General features: G+C 34.7%; 1 protein-coding gene across 2 annotated transcripts in view; it reads right to left on the minus strand.

The window, feature by feature from the left end:
* Positions 1–27,089, minus strand: part of ko (Stork-head domain-containing protein knockout) — a 540,883-nt gene that overhangs the window by 160,699 nt on the left and 353,095 nt on the right. For both annotated transcript variants that reach the window (XM_081760382.1, XM_081760381.1), the window contains exon 3: positions 14,199–14,394. In XM_081760382.1, the coding sequence (XP_081616508.1) occupies positions 14,199–14,394 (196 nt within the window). The remainder of the gene's footprint in view (positions 1–14,198; positions 14,395–27,089) is intronic.

Below are 27,089 nucleotides of genomic sequence, written 5' to 3' on the forward strand. Positions count from 1 at the left end.
CTCGCAGTCTCTCCGTCTGCATAAATGTATCAGACACGTCATACATACTGTATGTGGCGTAGACAAAAAAAAAAAAAAAAAAAAAAAAAAATGTAATTTAGATTCGCCAAGTCAATTTGGGGTTTGTACCAGAGACCAACTAGTAAAGACAGAAAATAGGATTCGGGAAAGGGGAACCATACGCTACACATTAGAACTGGACAGAGAAGACGCATTTGATCAAAAATATCTCTATTGAATGTTACTTTGTCTTATTGTGTACTGCGGCTGCCGTAAGTTTTTATCAGTTCAAGAGCATCAACGGAATGTGATCTCACATTGTGATCTTCTAAACCACGAACAATGAACTATAAAGCTTAGAAACATAAACAAAACAAAATTAACAACTCACAAAAGTAGATTACATTATGTTGTAAAGATGGCTGGTTTCAAGATTGATAGTGTGCGGGATGGCATTCTTAATTCATAGCGTAATTAATTGCGTTATCTACACATTGTATTATCTCTGTGAAAACTGAAAGTTCATTAAATTTAATGAATCACAGACAGAAAAGCATCGGCACTGAATCAAGTTTTACGTTTGTTAGTTATCAGAACATTGCTATTTTGATTCCAGATAACAGCTTCGACGAAATATCAGCTACAGTGAGAGTAAAAGCTATTTTAATGACGACAAGAGCCAGAAATGGCGTTATGGCCTCCTGGGACAACGTGTTAGGGGAGGAAGAACTCATCTTCCTGCGGGACTAATTATCAAGGTCGGCCAGCTCTCGACACTGCAACCGCTAGAATTTTGAAGAAAAGGAGGAGGGGTGAAGAGATTAACTATGTAAAATGCGAGTTGGGGGAAAGCCAACATCATGAATTTCAGTAGTCAATAATTGCTATTCTTCGTGCGCAAACACGAATAGGAGGCAACGTTACAGTGTTGAGTTAGTTTCTCTTTCAATTCGTACTTTTATCCATTAATAATAAAATTTAGTTAAGTGGTGAAAACATCCGCCATTTTTGTTTATTTGCTCATTCATTTATATGGAGAATTATTATTTTTTTTCCATTTTTCTGCAATGAACAGCAATTTTAATGGTTCTTCAGCAAATATAGTTAAATGTTCCTTGTTTCATGTAAATTAAATTTTCTGATATATTTGTAATCTTAATATTTAACTACCTGAACCTGTGCTGTCTACACAACGCAGCATTCTAACATGAGCATGGATTTCCTTTCCCATTTCTCACTATATCTGTACACGTTCCTTTACAGACAGAAATAAAGAACAAAAGGACTCACAAAGGAGGTGAATCGCTATAGACAAACACATAAACATACCATTTTCAATATAAAGATGTTGGGATGAGTTTCTGGTGAACTTGGAGAACTGATAGATAAAGTCAATATACGAGTATTTCCGCTTCGCTGCGGCTCTACAGGCTTTTGAAGTTGCCACCATGCAATAGGTTTGCACATTCAGATTAAACCAAAGCGCCTACAATGTTCGTCAACCCGCTGTACATAGTTCTTGTGATGGTTGCCTGATACAAGGAAATCAGCCTCATAATTGTAAGTTTAGCTATTAACTAAAAGAACACCCGTTCTTCTCACGGGGAAAATACGTTTCATTTTGGACATAAAGGAAATTTTGATTTAAACTGCATCGAAAGAGTCACTGTTCGTCTCAGCGACCCCGAAAACTATGGATTCGGCACTAACATCGGTCATTTTTGATCATTTTTAAATATCTCCCCTCCTCCCCCTTCCCTAAGTTGCACCGTCAAAGTGAAATGACAAAAAAAGATTCCAGGTTCAAACCACATCTATGTGACAAATTAGAGCAAGATCAGTCTCGTGGTTCAAGAGGTATAAGCGCTATCCAAAAATACATATTCCAGAATCCTAAGGTACTCACGCAACAATTTTCATAACGGCTATTTGGCTACAGACACAGACCCATAATTCGAAGTACTCACCAACTACCTCTATAAAAATTGCAGGATTCTGAAACTTGGATATTTGGATATATCAAATACTAGTTCCTAAATACTTTTGACCCGACTATGGTAGGTGCCATAGTTTTGGAGCTATAAACCTTTAAAGTTGATTTTATATTTTTGGCAGCCTAGAACTGCGAAAGAAAACATTTGTGCACCCAAATTGGTCTATACTTTTCGTCTTATCTTGGTATTAGGAATCACCTCCCAAACGTCGGTATTGTTTTGAAAATCTATATAGTAGTATAAAGATCGAGGTAACTTTATATTATATATAAAAGAGAGTTTCTTTTTAAGAGTTGAAAATTTCTTGCTATGGTTTGCCACATTAGTGAAGAGGACACCAGAGACTATATTCAGTTTCCAGAACCAGTTTGGTGACAGCAAGTAACGTGCCAACGAATAAAAGCATACAAGTTTTCTACTAGAAACAGTGTGTGCAGATATATTGCCTCATTAGTCCCGCAAATGGCTTCGACTTCTGCCATGTTTTTCGCGGACAAGATCTAACCTTTTCCCCTCCTCCCTAAGAACGAAACAACATTCCGTAAAGCGAGGAATCGAAGGTAGAAAAGCAAACTAAGCTTATTTGCAAGAAATAACGGCCATATGAAAATCTGCAAAATTAAAAAACTTCTAGTAAGCGAGTCACTTTTTATTCTTCTACCTAATAGTACAAATAAAATCTCAGATGAAAACTTATCGTGAGATTCATACATAGCAATTATCAACAATGTGGTTAACAATAAAAATTTGAAACGTGAACTAAATATTAATCTACTATATTCATGAATTTTAACTGGAAGTCCAATCGCAAAACGACCATTAGGAAGACCTAGAGCTAGGAACATATATATGGGAGGACAGCATTAGGATGAATCTGGCAGAAATAGAGATACAAAATAGAAACTGGATCCAGTTGGCTAAGGACAGAAGTCAATGGAGAGCTTTTGTGAACGCATTGATCCTCCGGGTTCCATAGGCCATACCCATAGAGCTGTTTATTAATGAATATCGAATATAGAGTGCGTTTATAAAATATCATACAGTGGCATCTGCTTGTTTTATGTGTTATCCGTAGACGGTACGGACGACATCTATAATATTTGTTGGACATGTTGTATCATTTATGCATTGGATTGTCGTAGCGCTGCCTACTTTGCCGACTTGCTATTTGTAATAAGTGGAGTCCGGATTTATAAGCACAATAAAACAGCTTTATTTTTGTAAAATGACAGACATCACTCAAATGAGAATACTCTTCATGCTCTGAGCATACAAATATTACTTCTAATTAACTTTTATTTTGTTACGTGACATACACAACTCAGATGAGAATACGTTTCATGCTCCGAGCATACAAATATTACTTCTCATAGACTTTATTTTTGTTATGTGCCAGTCATCACTCAGATGAGAATACTTTTCATGCTCTGAGCATACATATATTACTCCTCATTAGCTTTAATTTTGTTATCGTGACAGCCACCACTTACATTAGAATATTGTGCATGTTTTGAGCATACAAACGTTACTTCTCATTAGCTTTAATTTTGTTACGTGACAGCCACCACTCAAATGAGAATACTTTTCATGCTTTGAGCATACAAATATTACTTCTCATAGATTTTATTTTTGTTACGTGACAGCCACTACTCAGACTGAATACTCTTCATGCTCTGAGCATACAATAATATTTTTCATGCTCTGAGCATACAATAATATTTTTCATGCTCTAAGCATACAAATATTACTTCTCATAAGCTTTATTTTTGTTACCTGACAGCCACCACTCAAATGAGAATATGGGGGTGCGGTGGCTCAGTGGTAGAGCGTTCACCTCCGGTGCTTGGGGTCCCTGGTTCGATCCCAGCTCGCGCCGTGTGGACTTTGTGGTGGACAAACACCGTGCTCGTGGGTTTCCTCGGGGTTCTCCCGTTTCCTCCCACTTTCTTCATTCCACCATTTCATTCATTTCTCATAATCATCGTCTCCTTTAGCCTAACCGGCATAAGCGTGGGACGTAAAACTTACAGGTTTCATTTCATTTTCATTTTTTTTCAAATGAGAATACTTTTCATGCTTTGAGCATACAAATATTACTTCTCATAGATTTTATTTTTGTTACGTGACAACCACTACTCAGACTGAATACTCTTCATGCTCTGAGCATACAATAATATTTTTCATGCTCAATGCATACAAATATTACTTCTCATAAGCTTTATTTTTGTTACGTGACAGCCACCACTCAAATGAGAATACTTTTCATGCTTTGAGCATACAAATATTACTTCTCATAAGTTTTATGTTACTTAAAGGACAGATACTACTCAAAGGGAAGAAAGAAAGTAATGATGGTTTTAATTTAAAGGTGATACTGAATGCTAGTCCACAGTGCATTCCACGCTGCATGAAATTTTATATGAAAACATAAACTTCCATACAAGCCAGCATCGTAGACATTCAGTTTTTAGTTCGATGTAATCTTTGCTATAAAAATATGATGGACAAAACGACTGTGTCTAAATCATCTAAAAGTTAAACTTGTTTCCTTGTGGAGAATCTTGATTCCTTCTTGATATTTGTAGAACATATCTGTATGCTAAAGAATGCTAAAGAACCGGCTCATATCCGAGTTAAGTACGACTAAAATTAGATAGAAAGAATCAAGAAATATGAAGAAAAGAAGAGGAAAAACGAAATTGGTTGAAAGTGTTGTTAAGCTGGAATCAGAGGCGTCCGTTGGGGAATTCACACCTGCAGCCAAGAAGATTGCTGTGATCTTTGTAGTGAAGGTGTGACGGCGTGCTAATAAACATAAGGCAGAAACGTGTTCTTCTCATTGTGCGTGGTGTTTAAGAACAACATAACCCCTCAATGTTACGTGAGGCAAACAGAAGACGAAGGCGAAGTAAAATTTAAAAAAAAAAAAAAATCCACACCACACAACAAAACAATATCCCTCTCCTCTCTCGTCTTTCTTATATTGTTAGTAGGTGCATGAAAGGAGGCATTAATATGAACCAAATGCATGTGTTTACGAAACTCGTCGTCTCCCACTACAACTGAAAACGTGACACATATTTCTTTCATGAGATGCCAACATTTTTTTTTCTCATGTAAATTACTCTACGAGAAAGATTTCTTAAGGGGAAAGAAATATATACTCAATGGCTGTAGTCTGAATCAGAAGTGGAGGTAGCTGCGGGTAGTTTATTTTCCTTTGTGTATTGGAGTAACCCATCAGTTTAACATGTTCTAACCTGCATTTTAGTGAACCTCCGGGTTCAAATTATTAAAACCTTTTCAATAGTTGATACATGTATGCAACTGAATCAACAGGAATGCATGCGTTTTCCTAACTTAATTTCACATACATTCAGTATTCTGTAGATCATTGTTTTTCAAAGGGTGAGCCGCGATATGATTCAACAAGCAAATAATAAAATGATAATTCATTCAGTTCTTACTTTAGTTGAATATGTATATAAGAGGTTGAGACCCCAAAGGTTCTCAGAATTTGAAGAGAATGTAACGTTGACGCAATTATGTAACATTGAGAAGGTTTGAGTAAACACAATTAATGCAGCTAGAAATACGAAATTTGGACAGAAAACTCCTTTTACCAGAAACAAAGGGATGAAAAAGATTTTTTTCAACGTAATTAATAGTTTGTTATTGAAGTCTCTATATGTGTGTGCGCGGAAGGGGGGGGGGGAGAAGTTGGATGTGTTATTTGCGAATTTTTCAATTTTTAGTCCTCTATTCGATAGAGCATTAGAACTATTTGAGAAAGTGATGAAATTTTTCGCGTCACTCTTACTGTCCCCGAGATATTGGGCAAAGAAGTTCGGATTTTGGAAGATTTAAGGAGCCATATCTCGGGAATCGTGTAAGTCATAGAGAGATGATATTTTGTGAATTTTTCAATTTTGAGCCCTCCATTTTGAGCATGTAAAACAACATATCATACAACGTTTTAACAGAACTCTTAAGCAAAACATGTGGAAAAAATAGTACTCAAGGAAATTACAAAGGGATAGATATAGTTTAATGAGTATAATAATGAAGTACATAGAACAATTGGTATAAAGCCTTTAGAATAAGAAAAATTAATTCTTTTTAAATTCGTTCTGGCAATGCTTTTGGAGCATTCTCAGTTTTTTTTTTTTTTGTTATCTTTCATAAGGAGTTTTTTTATTGGAATATTTATCTCATATTTTGAAAGGGATATTTTATTTCTTACAGAAAGATGTTCTTTATATACAGCGATGTTTTTACTTCTTCAAATTAGGGATGGCCAATTCCGGAATTTTTACATTCCGAAATCCGGAAGGTAAAATAGGAAAACTTCCGGATTTCGGAAAAACCTGGGTTTCAGAAAGTTGCGGAATTCAAAAAAAATCGATGTCCGAAAAATCCGCAATTTAAAAAATCCGAGTAATTTTCTGAATTCCGGAATTTCTCGAAATCCGGAAAGTGAAACTTTCGATTCCTGAAAATTTTGGCCATTCCAACTTTAAATGTTTTATTATTATTATTATTATTATTATTATTATTATTATTATTATTATTATTATTATTATTATTATTATTATTATTATTATTATCATTATTATTATTATTATTATTATTATTGAATATAAAGAAATAAAATTTGTCGATGTAAATGTTTAATATTACGAAAATCCTAACAAACACGGCGTGTCTTATAATGCATTATCTCGTTACAAGAAAATTAATTTCTTGAAAAAAAGAAGTAAATAAATAAAAGAGAGTTTAATGAGATGTAACTGTTCTTTTTAATGACGATGCGACGATATGAAAGAGTTCATAATGTTAATAAGCATAAATGTGGATCAGAAGAGAAAATAACAGGACAGAATAGCAAGGAACAAAATTAGCATAGGATATTAGGTAGTGGAATGGTTAGGTACCCTTCCCTCACGCACGCACTGTTGTTTCAGCATGGCAAATTGGATCAGCCCGTCTCATATCAGGCTTCTGTAATTAATGGAACATAGACATGAATTAATTATTGCTACTAATTACACCTTGAGCATCCGTCTCTCTGTAAGCAAAAACAACCAAAGGAGCGGATTAAATCTTAAAATGAAATAACGTCTTGCTTCCTGTTGTCTTGAAGATTTCTTATCCCTTCTGCGTGGCCCGTTTTGCAGCTCTTCCTTCCTGATAGACAAATGGGAGGAGAATTTTTTGATCCGCATTTTTGTAAAGAGAAAATGACGAGCGAATGAATGGAAAGGAAGTTATCTCGAAAGTAGCGTATTTGATCCGATGGATCTTTTTCTTCTTAAAAACGCGCCATTTGTTGTTCTTTTCTTTTAAATCTTTGTATTAGCTTTTATGTATCCAAGAGTAGAAACGTGAGGAAATTTTGCTGGCGGGAATTCTTATTGTATCACCGTCTCTACCAATCAAATCATGCAAGCGCACAAGCAATAAATTTATGCACATCTTAACCTAGTTCGTTATAGGTAGCAGAAAATCGGTCGCTTTTATTTGGATTTTTTTTAGAAATCTTTATTTTCTTTTTTTAAGTTCCAACGTATGAATGGATATATAAAAATACTTCTAAGTACATCCGACAAATCTTGAAAGTTTTTAATCTCTTTTATTTGTGAAAAAAAAAAGAAAGAAAAGAGAACTTGTATTCACACTTCTGCATTTAAAAAGAAAAGAAAAGATGTGTAATGCCTTTTTGTTTTTGGTGCTAGATCATTGGACACTGAGAACACTTTCGCGTTAATCAATTACTTAAGACAAGCAGTCTATCCATAGGTTCAAAGGATTTAGGGTAAACTATTTTTTATGCTTGATTATTGGTTAATTTAGCTTTGGAATTACACACAATTTAAATAAAAATCTGACCTCCTCTTTCTCCCTTTAAACAGAAAAAAAATTAATGTTCTGTGCTATAGTTACGGCTATATGTCATTGCTTTTATCAGACACGTCTTCTACTTCATTATTATCATTATCGATTTCATAATCTCATTTTCTTTATCGGACACATTATCTACTTTATCATAATCTATCTAAGCACTATCTCATTATTACTGCCTTTATTAGACACATTATCTACATTATTATCACTGTCTACCTGATCATTATCTCATTATCATTGTCTTTGTCACACACATTATCTACATTATTATCCTTATCTCACTATCATTGTCTCTATCAGACACATTATCTACTTCATTATTATCATTATCTATCTCATCATTATCTCATTATCATTGTCTTTATCAGACACATTATCTACTCCATTATTATTGTTATCTCATTATCATTGTCTTTATCAGAGGCATTAACTACTTCATTAGTATCCTTATCTCATTATCATTGTCTTTATCAGGCACATTATCTACTCAATTATTATTCTTATCTCATTATCATTGTCTTTATCAGACATTATCTACTTCATTAGTATCCTTATCTCATTATCATTGTCTTTATCAGACACATTATCTACTTCATTAGTATCCTTATCTCATTATCATTGTCTTTATTAGACACATTATCTACTTCATTAGTATCCTTATCTCATTATCATTGTCTTTATCAGACACATTATCTACTTCATTAGTATCCTTATCTCATTATCATTGTCTTTATCAGACACATTATTTACTTCATTAGTATCCTTATCTCATTATCATTGTCTTTATCAGACACATTATCTACATTATTATCCTTATCTCACTATCATTGTCTCTATCAAACACATTATCTACATTATTATCACTGTCTACCTGATCATTATCTCATTATCATTGTCTTTGTCACACACACTATCTACATTATTATCCTTATCTCACTATCATTGTCTCTATCAGACACATTATCTACTTCATTAGTATCCTTATCTCATTATCATTGTCTTTATCAGACACATTATTTACTTCATTAGTATCCTTATCTCATTATCATTGTCTTTATCAGACACATTATCTACATTATTATCCTTATCTCACTATCATTGTCTCTATCAAACACATTATCTACATTATTATCACTGTCTACCTGATCATTATCTCATTATCATTGTCTTTGTCACACACACTATCTACATTATTATCCTTATCTCACTATCATTGTCTCTATCAGACACATTATCTACTTCATTAGTATCCTTATCTCATTATCATTGTCTTTATCAGACACATTATTTACTTCATTAGTATCCTTATCTCATTATCATTGTCTTTATCAGACACATTATCTACATTATTATCCTTATCTCACTATCATTGTCTCTATCAAACACATTATCTACATTATTATCACTGTCTACCTGATCATTATCTCATTATCATTGTCTTTGTCACACACACTATCTACATTATTATCCTTATCTCACTATCATTGTCTCTATCAGACACATTATCTACTTCATTAGTATCCTTATCTCATTATCATTGTCTTTATCAGACACATTATTTACTTCATTAGTATCCTTATCTCATTATCATTGTCTTTATCAGACACATTATCTACATTATTATCCTTATCTCACTATCATTGTCTCTATCAAACACATTATCTACATTATTATCACTGTCTACCTGATCATTATCTCATTATCATTGTCTTTGTCACACACACTATCTACATTATTATCCTTATCTCACTATCATTGTCTCTATCAGACACATTATCTACTTCATTAGTATCCTTATCTCATTATCATTGTCTTTATCAGACACATTATTTACTTCATTAGTATCCTTATCTCATTATCATTGTCTTTATCAGACACATTATCTACATTATTATCCTTATCTCACTATCATTGTCTCTATCAAACACATTATCTACATTATTATCACTGTCTACCTGATCATTATCTCATTATCATTGTCTTTGTCACACACACTATCTACATTATTATCCTTATCTCACTATCATTGTCTCTATCAGACACATTATCTACTTCATTAGTATCCTTATCTCATTATCATTGTCTTTATCAGACACATTATTTACTTCATTAGTATCCTTATCTCATTATCATTGTCTTTATCAGACACATTATCTACATTATTATCCTTATCTCACTATCATTGTCTCTATCAAACACATTATCTACATTATTATCACTGTCTACCTGATCATTATCTCATTATCATTGTCTTTGTCACACACACTATCTACATTATTATCCTTATCTCACTATCATTGTCTCTATCAGACACATTATCTACTTCATTAGTATCCTTATCTCATTATCATTGTCTTTATCAGACACATTATTTACTTCATTAGTATCCTTATCTCATTATCATTGTCTTTATCAGACACATTATCTACATTATTATCCTTATCTCACTATCATTGTCTCTATCAAACACATTATCTACATTATTATCACTGTCTACCTGATCATTATCTCATTATCATTGTCTTTGTCACACACACTATCTACATTATTATCCTTATCTCACTATCATTGTCTCTATCAGACACATTATCTACTTCATTAGTATCCTTATCTCATTATCATTGTCTTTATCAGACACATTATTTACTTCATTAGTATCCTTATCTCATTATCATTGTCTTTATCAGACACATTATCTACATTATTATCCTTATCTCACTATCATTGTCTCTATCAAACACATTATCTACATTATTATCACTGTCTACCTGATCATTATCTCATTATCATTGTCTTTGTCACACACACTATCTACATTATTATCCTTATCTCACTATCATTGTCTCTATCAGACACATTATCTACTTCATTAGTATCCTTATCTCATTATCATTGTCTTTATCAGACACATTATTTACTTCATTAGTATCCTTATCTCATTATCATTGTCTTTATCAGACACATTATCTACATTATTATCCTTATCTCACTATCATTGTCTCTATCAAACACATTATCTACATTATTATCACTGTCTACCTGATCATTATCTCATTATCATTGTCTTTGTCACACACACTATCTACATTATTATCCTTATCTCACTATCATTGTCTCTATCAGACACATTATCTACTTCATTAGTATCCTTATCTCATTATCATTGTCTTTATCAGACACATTATTTACTTCATTAGTATCCTTATCTCATTATCATTGTCTTTATCAGACACATTATCTACATTATTATCCTTATCTCACTATCATTGTCTCTATCAAACACATTATCTACATTATTATCACTGTCTACCTGATCATTATCTCATTATCATTGTCTTTGTCACACACACTATCTACATTATTATCCTTATCTCACTATCATTGTCTCTATCAGACACATTATCTACTTCATTATTATCATTATCTATCTCATCATTATCTCACTATCATTGTCTCTATCAGACACATTATCTACTTCATTATTATCATTATCTATCTCATCATTATCTCATTATCATTGTCTTTATCAGACACATTATCTACTTCATTATTATCATTATCTATCTCATCATTATCTCATTATCATTGTCTCTATCAGACACATTATCTACTTCATTATTATCATTATCTATCTCATCATTATCTCACTATCATTGTCTCTATCAGACACATTATCTACTTCATTATTATCATTATCTATCTCATCATTATCTCACTATCATTGTCTCTATCAGACACATTATCTACTTCATTATTATCATTATCTATCTCATCATTATCTCATTATCATTGTCTTTATCAGACACATTATCTACTCCATTATTATCATTATCTATCTCATCATTATCTCACTATCATTGTCTCTATCAGACACATTATCTACTTCATTATTATCATTATCTATCTCATCATTATCTCATTATCATTGTCTTTATCAGACACATTATCTACTTCATTATTATCATTATCTATCTCATCATTATCTCATTATCATTGTCTCTATCAGACACATTATCTACTTCATTATTATCATTATCTATCTCATCATTATCTCACTATCATTGTCTCTATCAGACACATTATCTACTTCATTATTATCATTATCTATCTCATCATTATCTCATTATCATTGTCTTTATCAGACACATTATCTACTTCATTATTATCATTATCTATCTCATCATTATCTCACTATCATTGTCTCTATCAGACACATTATCTACTTCATTATTATCATTATCTATCTCATCATTATCTCACTATCATTGTCTCTATCAGACACATTATCTACTTCATTATTATCATTATCTATCTCATCATTATCTCATTATCATTGTCTTTATCAGACACATTATCTACTTCATTATTATCATTATCTATCTCATCATTATCTCACTATCATTGTCTCTATCAGACACATTATCTACTTCATTATTATCATTATCTATCTCATCATTATCTCATTATCATTGTCTTTATCAGACACATTATCTACTTCATTATTATCATTATCTATCTCATCATTATCTCATTATCATTGTCTCTATCAGACACATTATCTACTTCATTATTATCATTATCTATCTCATCATTATCTCATTATCATTGTCTTTATCAGACACATTATCTACTTCATTATTATCATTATCTATCTCATCATTATCTCACTATCATTGTCTCTATCAGACACATTATCTACTTCATTATTATCATTATCTATCTCATCATTATCTCACTATCATTGTCTCTATCAGACACATTATCTACTTCATTATTATCATTATCTATCTCATCATTATCTCATTATCATTGTCTTTATCAGACACATTATCTACTTCATTATTATCATTATCTATCTCATCATTATCTCACTATCATTGTCTCTATCAGACACATTATCTACTTCATTATTATCATTATCTATCTCATCATTATCTCATTATCATTGTCTTTATCAGGCACATTATCTACTTCATTATTATCATTATCTATTTCAACGTAATGAGTCTGATGGAAGAAATTATATACTACCGAAACTGTAACACAAATAACTGGTTTTAAAAAAGTGTTTTATTTGATTATAATTTATTTTTATTTTATGACGATAACGTGTGAAAAATATCAAGAGGAGAAAAATGCTTTACCAGCCGAAAAACAAGAAGATAGGTATTATAATTATGATAGTTTTTTTTTTATTTTCAGATATAAAATATCTCATCGACTGATATTATCCACAATAGTGTAATATTTTCTTTATGTTATGCAATAATTTAAAATCTGTGGTGTCAGTTTTTTTTTATTAAATTTACAGATTCACAAAATTTGTATTTATATAACATAGATAGTTCTTACTAAACGTCTTTTGACTATCCAAGATCTTGCGTGGAACTACTATTTATAATGAAGAGCTCATTATGCTCATATTGAACTATTTTACGTTTTTTTTTTTTTAATCGTTGCAATTTGCTCCTATTCTTCATTTGTTACTTAATTTGTAAAAAAAAAAATACAAAGGTGTACTTTCCAGATTGATTTATTTTGCAATGTGAGCAAAATGACATGATTTGACATCCTGTTCATTTCAAAGAAAAGAGAAAAAAATGACTTCTCATATAAATTAAAGGGACAATAAACAAACATAATGTAGATATTGAACATAGTTGATGACACTTTTTCTTTTTAACTAGGAACTGAAATCATCCAAAGCATATTCGATAAATCCAAGAAGAAATAGACCAGTGTCCGACCATCAGGCACGTACTATAGACATAAGCAGGCATCATTTTTGTTGATTGGGTCAAATTAGATCTCCACAAAACATGTTAATGGTTCCGGAGGCGGTGAAATCACATAAAAGAGTACGTGCTTATTCCCCTCCCCTCCCCCCGACATCTCCAGCTGTTTTAGATTTAACCTGTAATCATTTCTTTCAATATTGCAGCAAAAGGTATTAGATATACCATACACACACACATACACACACAGACAGAAAAAAGCCAGTAATGAATAATAAATATATATATAAGAAAAAACGAACTTGAAAAGAATTTGTCCTTGACATGCTCCAAAACATGACCTCGACCTTTGCGTATTGAATACAGTGGTTTGTCCATTCTGCAGCAACGCGTGTAGGCGGAACACTCTCAACGGTTGCCAAGCGAAGACCTTCTATATTTTGCATATGCTAACAAAACTACGACGACTGTAACGTAATTCTTTTCACTACAGAAATCAGGCCAATGTTATAAGACGAAGGAGAAAAAAATGAATAATAAAAAAAAGGACTATTTCAACACTTACCTACTAATGTGATTGTGTAGTTACTTGGTGCTTTCAACACCTTTCTTGACCAAGCAGCACGTATGACTTCTAAAGCACATGCGTTGGCGGTAACAAGTAGAACTCCAGGTGCGACATATCCCTGGTATTCCAGAAGCCTCATAGCCTCCAGTAAGGACGGGTTCCAAAAGCACTTGAGATTGGCATCCAAAAGTCCCTAAAAAATAAAAATAAAAAAATTAAATTAAATTATGTAATTCTATCAAAATATAGTGAAATATGTTGCACGCGTAATAGGGATGTATCGGTATCGGGTACTTTTTCATCGATACCCGATACCGATACCGATACTTTTGGACACATTTCTTGATATATTATCAGGAATTTTCAGAATAATTAAATTATCAACATTGCAATAGGGTATATTAGAAGGCCAAAATTTGACATACAAAGACAAAAAAGCAGAATTTCATATTAGGTTCCACACACAAAAAAACATATTTCCTCTAAATTTAATCCAGCTCACATAAAATGAACTAAAAAGCAACAAATTCTTATATAATGTAAACTTAATTCTTCGAATTAGTGATTGATATTTAGAGTGATAATGTACTTTGATAGTTACATTGTATTTACTAGTCTCTATTACATACATATAATGCAAACGGATACTACCGTCACAAATTTTTATTGTTTACAAAATTATGTGCTGAACAAGGTGTTGCTGTGTGTATATCATAAAAAAAATAAGAGGGTTATTTAAGCGAAGTCGAAAACAATAAAACTATTTTTAATAACTTTAGAACTAATTGTTTTTAGCCAACAAGTAGAAGAAAATAATGACAAAGTGAGCGTCTTGTGGGTTTCTTCTCAGGGGCGTAAATAAGGGCCCCGCAGACCCCGCATTGCGGGAGGGCCTCAAGCCATCAGGGGGCCCCAAATCGTGAAGTGGGCTGCAGAGAAGGGGCCCACTCCACGCTGTCTGCGGGGAGGTCCCCAAACTTTTAGTTACGCCACTGTTTCTTCCATAGCATTTTCTTCTGAATCGAAATCTCTGTATCGTTTGGGATTCAAATTACGGGTCTGCTATCCTTATTATGGGCGCCCGAAGGGGAGGGCAGAGTGGGGCCCGCTCCTCCCCCTGGATCACGAAAATGTATAGGTAATATAGCAAACCATTAAATACGAGACGTATTATAGCAACTATGGAATGAGACCCTCCCTAGAAAATTTTCTTCGGACGCCCATGATCCTGACTGAGGATCTTTGCCTTTTCTTCACCACTACTTTGGCATCGATTGGCTAAAAATATCAGTTGAGTAAGAGTAGTGCAAATCAAAGGCGTACACATGCAAAAAGAAATCGATTTTACAATTGATAATACTGTAGATCAACTTTAAGTCTAAAAGAAACCGATGAAATATGTGTCACTCTTAATATTAAACAAACTGAAAATAGTTTGGAAAACATATAGGTAAATATCGGTGTCCATTTGCCGATACCGATACTCTCAGAAGTGGCCGATATCACCGATACCGATATTCGGTACATCCCTAACACGTAAATCACTAATTGTACTTATGATGTATTATAGGTGATTGCTGTTGTATCATCTTGTCGAAACCACTGGATAGCTATGTTAAGGGACAACGTTTATGGCATTTGAAGGCAGCATTGTGACGTCACTTTTAAAAAAGTTGTTAGCAAATGAGAAGGCTGTGGTGTTGCTAGGTCTTTGTACACATTCCCATCAGTTTATACATTAAAGAAGCTAATCGGCTCACCTGCTCGTCCTGTAGTGCGTCTGCTTAGCAAAATCCCTTTAGCACATGGCAACGTCGCGTCGCGGACTTTGTTTCATTGGCCTAGCCAACGTGCCAACGATTGTGGCCGGCGCTTTGAGTAAAAATCTTAATTTTTAAGTCTCACCCGTATGCTTTGTAGAGTAAAGGTGACGAATGATTAATTAAAAGGAAATTGGTGGAATAAATATGTGAGAGAACACCGAGAAAAACACATTTATTGTCTGTGGTCTGGGATCGAACCAAGGAATCATCTTACTAGAAGTAAACACCGTACACTTAAGAGTCACTATGCTTGTCACGAGACAATATTTGGACAGAGCAAAAAACATCTTGTGATTGTCTCATAAGGAGTCCAGAAAAATGTCCTGATTGGGGTTGACGGAAGAGACACATCCTCGTGTTCTATTGGATCTTGAAATTGGTAGATTTGGATGAAGCTTCACGACTCCGTGCGATGTAGGGAAACGGTGGCTTAGTGGTAGAGTGCTCGCTTCCCGTGCGAGGGGTCCCTTCATTCTTAGGCCATATGTCAGTTGATGGTAGACAACATCGTGCCCGTTGATTCTTCCGCTTCTTCCCACATTGCCATTCCACCAATTCTTTTTATAATTATTGCTTTTCGTTAATCATCCGTCTTCTTCAGCGCACAGGGCAAAATTCTGGGGCGCAAAACTGAAAATATTTTCTCTCATTTCATTTTCACCTCCAGATCAAAGCGCACATGTGAAACTGCAGGAAACTTCTGTGATTGGTATTGTAAACGTATAACTACATTTTTCCGATTTGCCAATCGTTAACACAAATCGTTTTGTATAATCTACAGTAAATGTTCGTTTTGGATCAAAAGTTCCAATATATTAAAATCAGAAATTTTCTTGTACCGGTACGCCTTATATCTGGAGAACTACATACAGTGTAGCCAAACCCAAACTATCACTTAACTCAGTATGATGTGCTTATTCCGAAAAAAAAAAAAGATACAAAAACTCGATTTAGGGGCCGTTCAAAAATTCTGTGGCCCCTAACATGGGCGCCCATCAGGGGGGCAAGGTGGAGTGCTTACCCCCCTAGAGGAAATTGTACTTCAGAATATCGAAAATCCAATAGAATTTTTACATTAGTTACAGCAAAATTCGAAACTATTTTTGAAACGTCGCTTATTATTGCCCCCCTTAGAAACTACAACATGGGCGCCCTTGGCCCCTGATCCGATTTTGCATCAAAAGATCCATTATATTTCAATCAAAAATTTTCTTGTAGACCTTATATCTGGAGAACTATTTACAATGTAGCCGAACCCAAACTATCAGTTAACTTAGCATGATGTGCTTATTCCGTAGAAAATACGAAAACTCGATTTAGGGGTCGTTCAAAAATTTTGTGTCCCCTGATCCAAAAACTAATTCTTGGTCAAAATCGCAATTTTTTTACCATGTTTTGGGACCATTCCTACAATTCTTGTTCTCAAAGCTGTCATATGGTACTCTGTACTTAATGTATTAACACTAGCCAATCATTTTTTTCTTCTTTAAGAGTCTTCATCCCGCCTAAATTAAAATACCGCTAATTTTACAGTAATTATATGATATCTTCAAATAGATAAAATATAATCGAAATGTGGAACAAGAGCGCCCTAGACAATATTATTTTACATGAGAAACCGTTATCACGACTCACTTATCTGCTTTCGATTTCGAGCCATTTTGAAAAACGGCATTTATTTTCGCGTTTCTAAACAGTTGAAAACGGAAAGCCACTAGGTGACTTGTGATAACGGTACCTCACGCAAAATAATATTGTCTCGGGCGCTCTTGTTCCATATTTCATTTATCTTTTATCTATTTGAAGATATCACATAATTACTGTAAAATTAGCGGTATTTTAATTTCGTCGGGATGAAGACTCTTAACACTAGTCAATCATTTTTTTCTTCTTTAATCTTAAGAAATCGTTTCGGCACAGAATACTATAAATATCTCCTGTCTTGAACATAATTTTAAATGATGACGTCTGACATTACAAAAATACATTAATCAAGTAAATATGGTTGATAAGATGTTCCAATATTACTTTCTCGACATAAAAGCATGACTCGAAATAAGATACAACCCAGAAAAATGAGCCGAAAGGAATAAATAACATTGCTTTCTACTTATTAGGGATTGTCAGGTAACTGGCTTGGTAAGGAAGCATACCTACTTATTACGCATTGACTGAAAGCAATGATTTAACATCTATTATTGCGTCCCACAGACAAAAGCTCTCAACAGTCACTATGTTCTTTGCTGTTAACGATATCTGTGTGGGTTGTTGTTGCTGTTTCAGGTTTTAGCCAATCACAAACAGACTGTTACTAAAAGGTACGTGCAGTTTGAACCATGCACACATAACAAGTAACCTGATGCAATTGGTGACCGTTCAGTAATGACGCTGAAAACATACACCAGCCTTGTTGTTAATGGTGTTGTTCTGAAAGCAAGCAAGAAAAAAAAGTTTTTGTGCACATGTCGGTTCGTTATTTGCAAGACAAACAGCAGAAATTGAACACACAGCTACTAGCTACCGTTAGTAGATGGATGCCATAGCCCTTGTTAATAGGTCTCGTGTTAAAACTACTTTCATGAAATACATTCTCAAATAGCCAGTCCGCTCTAAATTAATTTCATGTTTTTCTTCCTACACATATATATTATAATAGCTACCAACTCCACCTACCCACTACTTGGTAGACCCCCCGCATAGATTTGAGAATTCAGTTGGTTGGCAATCGATCGGCAAAACTTCCGATTACAACGTAGAGCCAACGTTGGCACTTCCTACCTACCATTTTCCCCTGTTGGGGCTACACAGTTGACAGATATTCGTCAAAGTGTCCAATTACAACATAGGGCCATGTTGGCAGTTGACTAGTCTAGCACTTCCCACTCTTGGGTTTACTGAGTTGGCAAATGCTCGTCTGTAAGTGGCCAATTACAACGTAGGATCAACGCTGACAGTTGACTAGTCTACTTTTCCCACTATTAAGCCTACTGAGTTGGCAAATGTTCGTCAAAGTAGCTAATTACAACACAACATAGGGCCAATGTTGGCATTTGACTAGTCTACCATTTACTGTTGGGCCTACAAAGTTGACAAACGCTGGTCAAACTTGCCAATTACTACGTTGGCAGTTGACTAGTCTACCATTTACTGTTGGGCCTACAGAGTTGACAAACGCTGGTCAAAGATGCCAATTACTACGTTGGCAGTTGACTAGTCTACCATTTACTGTTGGGCCTACAGAGTTGACAAACGCTGGTCAAAGATGCCAATTACTACGTTGGCAGTTGACTAGTCTACCATTTACTGTTGGGCCTACAGAGTTGACAAACGCTGGTCAAACTTGCCAATTACTACGTTGGCAGTTGACTAGTCTACCATTTACTGTTGGGCCTACAGAGTTGACAAACGCTGGTCAAAGATGCCAATTACTACGTTGGCAGTTGACTAGTCTACCATTTACTGTTGGGCCTACAGAGTTGACAAATGTTCGTCAAAGTGCCCAATTACAACATAAGGACAACGTTGGCAGTTGACTAGTCTACTAGCCTATTTCCCACTGCTGGACTTACTGAGTTGTATTGAGAGAGTGTATACATGTATGTTGAGTAAGGAGGTTTATTGGGAAGGGGGGGTTCGGACTCGGTGGACTTCCCTGTGAATGCGCCTCTGAATGATACTAATGGAAATACATTTTAATATAAATTTAACGTTGATTTATATTATTACTGTTTGCTGCAACTGTGAACGGCAATAAATAATACGGCATTATTACGCAAAACAAAATATAAAACCTGTTGACTATGACTACAGCCCTGACTCGATTCTACATACATTTTGTTGCAGCAACTTTTTTTTTTTTTTTTTTTTTAATCTGCCAAATAATAATAAATCCTCTGTAGTACTTATTTTGTTAAGTATATCTGGGTAATATTAAGAATATTTCGTCTAGATATGTTATATATTGCGATACCACCAAGATCTTCCAATTTCGTGTGGCAGGCCTTCAAGAAGAAAAGTCGACCAACATAACGAAGGCATTAGTATCGTCTCGAACACGAATGTAAATTGCTACAATATACATTTTGAGTGCGTATGTAGCGGAAAATGAGGTAATATATACTGCAATTTGAAAAGGTGTAAAATTTGATTTATGGTCATTCACATTCACTCATATGAATAGCTTTTCTTTATTCGTGTACAACATATCAAACGGCGAAAACAAATGTTTTATGGAAGCTATGAGTATTGTGACTTGAAGGTTCGTGCGTTATATGGTTGTTGGTAATTATGAATGTGAATCATTACTTAAGCAATTCTAAAGTGAAGTTTCCTTACATTAAATGTTGCAATTCATGTGTTACAGAGCTTTGCGCTATTAAATGAGCTCCTTCGAGCTATAGCAGTGATGGTAGAGACCTGCACGGGCCGAATTTTTCGGCCCGAGCCCAATCCAGCCCGAACGTACCTAGGCCCGGCCCAGCCCGGGCCCGAAAAATTTTGGAGATTTTCGGCCCGAGCCCGGCCCGGCCCGATAACTTTTTCAAAATTCCTGGCCCAAGCCCGGCTCGGGCCCGATAAATTTTAAAACTTTTTGGCCCGACCTCGGCCCGATAACTTAAAAAAAATAGCTTGAACCCGAATCTTTCTCAAAATTTAGTACTAAATTTGACTTAACCCTCAGAAACATTTTTTAAAATCTGGTTCACAACCTGACGCTTGCCTCCCGAATGGCACCATTCCCTCCTAGAACTTTGCCTGTCATCGAGAGAACAAAAACTCCATTCCCTGTAACAAAAATCTGACTTAATTGATTTTTAGCATAAAGTGAAGATGGCAATATGGTTTAGCGACAGACAAAACATTCCCACCCCTTCTTTTTATATTTTGAGTTCAGTGAAGGTAAAGGTTAGAGCTCAATTTACCGCATAATGCCTGCAATCCTCTATAGTGAAAGTGGAGCCGCTAAGCAACACAAACTGTAAATAGCTATTGCATTCTTTGTAACATTTTTCACGGACACAATTCTTCAATGTTTCGCTTTATTCAAATTATCGTTTAACGAAAGTCAATAATTATTAAAGAATTGCAATTGATCGGCCCCAGCCCGGCCCGACCTGAAGAGAAATCAGTGTCGGCCAGCCCAAGCCCGGCCCGGCCCGCCCAAGCCCGGCCCGTGCAGGTCTCTACGTGATGGTACGATCGGCAAAACGGAAAACATTTCAATGGGTGGCATCTGGTAAATCTTACGTTCTCAGCGTAATTGCTTTTTTGGATTTTTAGACCGCAATCACTAATTCCTCATTATGCTCGTTCAGCTCTCAAAATTTTGTCCTCAACCGAGAATTGATCCTGGACCCATGTACATGAAAATTACGAGTGATAACTACCTGGTGTACCATCAGTAACGACGATAGCGTGTTTCTTGGCGGAGGGGGCAGTGGAGGGACAGAGAAATTTTGAGGGCACCTATTTTTTGTATATCAAAATTAATAGTTCAATATTCTATACCAACAAGAATTTTAGGAATGATTAAACACTGCATCAAACGATTGCGACCTTGACCAATAATTAGATTTTGGATCAGGGGTCACACAATTTTGAAGGCCCCTAAACCGAGTTTTCGTTTTTTTTCAAACGGAATAAGCACATCATACAGAGTTAAGTGATAGTTATTAGGAAAATTTTGGACTCAAATATATGGGATATTTTGATCCAAAAATAATATTCAAATAATATTACTTGATCTATCTTACAATACAACATATCTGGAGAACTACAGGAGAAAGCATACGATACTTCCTGCTTATTGTAGGACAGTGTCTTGTGTATAATTTTGAGCGTGTAATATTTTGAGCTTGAGTCTTTATGTAATTTCGGCAGCCTGCAACATTTCAAGTTGTTCAAGAGTCCATACTTTAATAACGTTTATTAATAATGGCACACTGCTGTTTAACATTGTATTTTTAATAATAATAATAATAATAATAATAATAATAATAATAATAATAATAATAATAATAATAATAATAATAATAATAAACAACTGTTGAAGATAACATCATGTATATACTAGCTTCGTTCACCCTGCTTCGCTCGGATCAACTAAACGAAATGACATTCAATCTAACAGCAAGAATAAATTTATCTTGCAACTGCCTGAATGATAGGCAACCTGGAGAACAGTACGGTTGTTTCGGTTGTATACATCACAGGGGAAAATGGTTCGGACGTTTCCACGTGAAAACGGAATTTTAATGAACACTTTGATGACCAATTATCTCAAATGTAAACAGTTGACTATTAAGGTGAAATAATAAAATCTTAGCTCGATCCAAGTTTATACTATGTTCAAAAACTCATTTCAAATTGTTCAACCATTTTGTCGTGAAAAGGCGACATATAACATCTGTTTCTTATTTATATAGTAGATATTCTAATGAGAAAAAAAATCAGTTTTACGTCCCACGTTTATGCCTGTAGGCTAAAAGAGGCGGGTGAATAATGAAAATGAATAATGAGGAAAGTATTGGTGGAATGAGAATACGGGAGGAAACAGGAGAATTCTGAGAAAACCCACGGACACGATATCGATTCATCACAAACTGACCTGGCCTGGGATCGAACCAAGGACTCGTAGCACCGGAGGTGAGCGCTCCACTACTGAGCCGTCGTGCCCCCTTAAAACCCTTTTATACGAGGGGCTATCGTAAAGTTTTAATTATTACCAGGAAGTAATCAAGATATGATGATGAAATTTTGTCACTCTTATGTTTGGTTCTTATGTGCATGATATTAAGAAAATTAGCTCCTAATAATTGTCTTTTACAGGGTATGCCAAAAGTAACGACACGAAAGTGCAAGATGGATAAGATTGAGGCTCGCAGTGTGATAAAGTTCCTGCATTTGAAGGTAATAATGCCAGACAAATTCATGACGAGATGAAGGCTGTGCATGACGATGATTCTCTATCTTATAACATCATTGTAAAGTGGAAAGGAAATTTCAAACTTGTCTTATGTCTTTCACAGACGACTCAGGACCGGAAGGCCATCCGTGACGGAGAATGCGGCTACTGTGAAGAAAGTGGAGTGTTTAATCCTCGAAGACAGACGTGTAACCACCTAAACGATTATAAATTAGACTAGTATGTTATGGTAGTGTGTGAAAAATTATCCATAACGAACTTCACATGTCTAAGGTATCTGCGCACTGGTTCCTCGTCTGCTGACACGTTTTCAGAATGCACCAGCTCATTCATCTCAAGTTGCTGTCGACAAAGCAAGGACGTACGGCTTCCAGATATTGCAGCATCCACCTTATTCTCAAGACTTCGCACCCAGTGACTTTTTCTTGTTTCCTGAAATGAAGAATCCGTTGCGTGATCGCCATTTTGACTACACAGATGTCGTCATTCATGAGGTGGAAGAGTGGTTTAAAGCACAATGTGCAAACTTCTACAATGACGGTATTCATAAAATGAATTAAAGCTAGGAGAAATGTGTAAATATGAGTGATGATTACAAAGAAAGGGGTTAACAACTACAAACCAGAACAATCCCTGTATCCTGATTTTTTTTACTATGAAAATTAAAACTTTACAATACTCTCTTGTATAGCAGAATATATTCTATATTTAAAATCGTTTTAACTTGTGAATAGTTTATTACCAAAGAGAAGTGATAAGAAACGGATTTGGCATTCGTTGTAACTATGTTTAAAAATTCAATTTAAATGTTTCAGCCATTTTGTCGTAAAAATAGAACACATTGTAGAGACCATATACATATAATAAGATTAACGTGATGATACTATAGTATTTCTCAAGATTTGCTTACGAAATAAATATAACGTATATGCTTATATTATCCTGGCCTAAATACCTGTAAGAATTTACAGCGCTCATGAATGTGTGGGTATATTTAAAGTAATTTCTGGAAGAAATTGACGAAAGTAAACGTGTTAACTACCTGGCTGGATTGAATAGCATTAACAGAGAAAAACTTAACAAATAATAATCATTTAATGCTCTTGGAAAGTATTTTCTCTCTCTCTCTAACTTTGTTTCTATTGTTCGATTCATTATTGTTAGTCATCCTTAGCATAAATTAAATTACTGAACATTATTACAACTAAAAACAAAAGACACACATATATCTGAGAAGCTATTACTAAATTTTCGTCTGACATATGCTCTTACTTCATCACTTTGGAATGTGAATCTTTCTCTTTCTTCTAAAAAAAGACTTGTATTTTCTTGTTAAAGAAAAAAAAGTGATGAAATTTGTTCCTAAATAAAAGAAACGTTATGCTGTTCGGCCAAACACAAAGGGACATAAGGTTTCATTTTTTTTTTCTAGCATTCAAGGATGTACGACAAATATGCACTGGAGAATAGTTAATAAATATTTTATTACTAATTAATTTTTTCGTTAAAGGAGCATAAAAGCGTTTTTAGGCAATGATTTTATTGCGCACATTTTAAATTGGCTGCGTTTTTCCTCAACAAATGTGGAAAAAGAGAAAGAAGTGAAACAGCACACGTAATCTAATTTATACAGTAACTAACACGCATTTATATATATATATTATATGATGTAAAGTTATGAAATGAAATGAATTCTTTTAGTTTAACGTCCCACGATTATGCCCATTGGTTAAAGGAGACGATAATTAAATGAGGGTGAATGATGATAGAAGAACTGGTGGAATGAGAAAGTGGGAGGAGATCGGAGTACTCTGGGAAAATCAACGGACACGATGTTGTCCACCACAAACTTCCTTCGTCGGGGATCGAACCAGGGACCCCAAGCACCAGATGTAAGCGCTACGATTTAATGAAAAACACACATAGTTAATTATTTATGGTTCCCTCAAGTAATTTTTCAGGGGGGCCAAGATGGCTCAACTATCGGGCGTTCACATCTGGTGCAAGAGTCCTTGGTTCGATTCTAGCTCGCTTGCGTCAAGTGAGCTTTGTGGTGGACAAACACCGTGTGCGTGGATTTTCTCGGGGTTGTCCCGTTTCCTCCCTCTTTCTTCATTTCATTCATTTCTCCTCATCACCGTCTCCTTTAGCCTAGCCGGCATAATCGTGGGACGTGAAACTCATTTCATTTCATTTGTAACATTTTTTTTTACCTATAAATTTTTAAAGGAACCTTGAATACACAAAGATGCAAAGAAGAATTAAAGAATCTTTATTGAAGATCAATTAAAAATATGAAAGAAGTAATGAACATTCTGTATTAAACAAACCGCTTAAGAGTCTTCATCCCGGCGAAATTAAAATACCGCTAATTTTATAGTAATTGTGTGATATCTTCAAATAGATAAAAGATAATTGAAATATGGAACAAGAGCGCCCTAGACAATATTATTTTGCGTGAGGTACCGTTATCACAAGTCACCTAGTGGCTTTCCGTTTTCAGCTGTTTAGAAACGCGAAAATAAATGCCGATTTTCAAAATGGCTCGAAATCGAAAGCAGATAAGTGAGTCGTGATAACGGTTTCTCATGTAAAATAATATTGTCTAGGGCGCTCTTGTTCCACATTTCGATTATCTTTTATCTATTTGAAGATATCACATAATTACTGTAAAATTAGCGGTATTTTAATTTCGCCAGGATGAAGACTCTTAACGAAACACGTATTGTGTTTCAAACTTATGCGTTACAGCTTGAATCAAATGAACAGTAAACCTTTGAATATGGTCGCTTGAGGAAGGCCATCCATTGCATAATATTAAGTGTACGTCCTTCACATGTTCATTTGAATTTCCACTCAAAACAATGCACGTAAAATGGTAGTGAACACATTAGCTACTTACTAATCAGCCCTTCTTTATATGTTCTTCCGCGGTTTCCTTTTAAAAAATTAAAAAATAAATAAATAAAAAAAGCTTACGAAGACTACCTCAAGGTTCATCCTTAGTAAAGTGACACAGATTCCGCCGTTTTTACCATATGGCTGCTAATTACATAAAAGAGACCTACCTCGCGAAAGAAAGAAGAAGAAAAATCACTCAGAATTTACTTTAAAAATCGGAACTAAAACTTTTTATGTTTCAAACTATTGGAGTCTGATACGCGAAGATGCTTTTAGTGCTCACACTATTGAAAAGAGAAGAACGTATGGAGTATACTAGACTTCTTCACAAAAAGGAAAGGAAAAGAAGAAAGATAACGGAAAAGAAAATGAAAGGAAACGAAATATTTGAGTTTAACGTCCCACATTTATGTCCTTTAGAATAACGGAGACGACGATTAAGGCAAGTGAATGTTGATGGGAAAATTGGTGGGGTGAGAAAGTGGGAGGAAAAGGAAGTACCCCGAGAAAACCCACGGACACGATATTGTTATCTGCAAATTTACCTGGCCTGGGATCGAACTAGAGACCTTACGTTTAGAGATACCACTGAGCCACCGTGCCCCTATAGAGGAAAAAAGAAGTGAACTACGTTTTGAAGTTATGAAAAATACGATAGATTTCCAAAATATGCGAAATCAAAGTTGAAACATAGGCCTATCTAAACTTTGGCTACAACAGAAGGATAGTGAGTGTTGAAACTTAAGTTATAACTTTCTACTACTTCCGGTCTTAGTAGTGAAAGAAAAAAGAAGAGAGAATTCTTTAAGACGCTATATTGATTGGTAAAAAAAAAAAAAAAAAAAAAAAAGTTGTTGCTATCTGCTCCCGTTTTTGTTCTATGGCGATCATATTGAAACCGGAAATGGATTATTTCTACCACTTCCAGTTTGATTTGAGTTTTTGCGTCCATTTCAGCAACGTGGCTATATGAGACGTGGAGATTAACATGGAAAAACCTTACCAAAAGAGTACACTATCCCCTGTGGATATTCTTATGCACCATTATAAAATCATAAAGCAAGCATTAACGGAGAGGAGACCATATATCACCCCGCAAGCATGAGTATCACAAACCGGGTGGGGTGGTGCGCCAGGAAAAATGAAATGAAATCTTTGAGTTTTACGTCCCATGGATATGCCGGTGAGGCTAAAGGAGACGGTGATGATGAGTAATGAATGAAATGGTGGAATGAAGAA

This window comes from Thermobia domestica, chromosome 5, assembly GCF_964235325.1.
Source record: "Thermobia domestica chromosome 5, izTheDome1.hap1.1, whole genome shotgun sequence".
NCBI lineage: Eukaryota > Metazoa > Arthropoda > Insecta > Zygentoma > Lepismatidae > Thermobia > Thermobia domestica.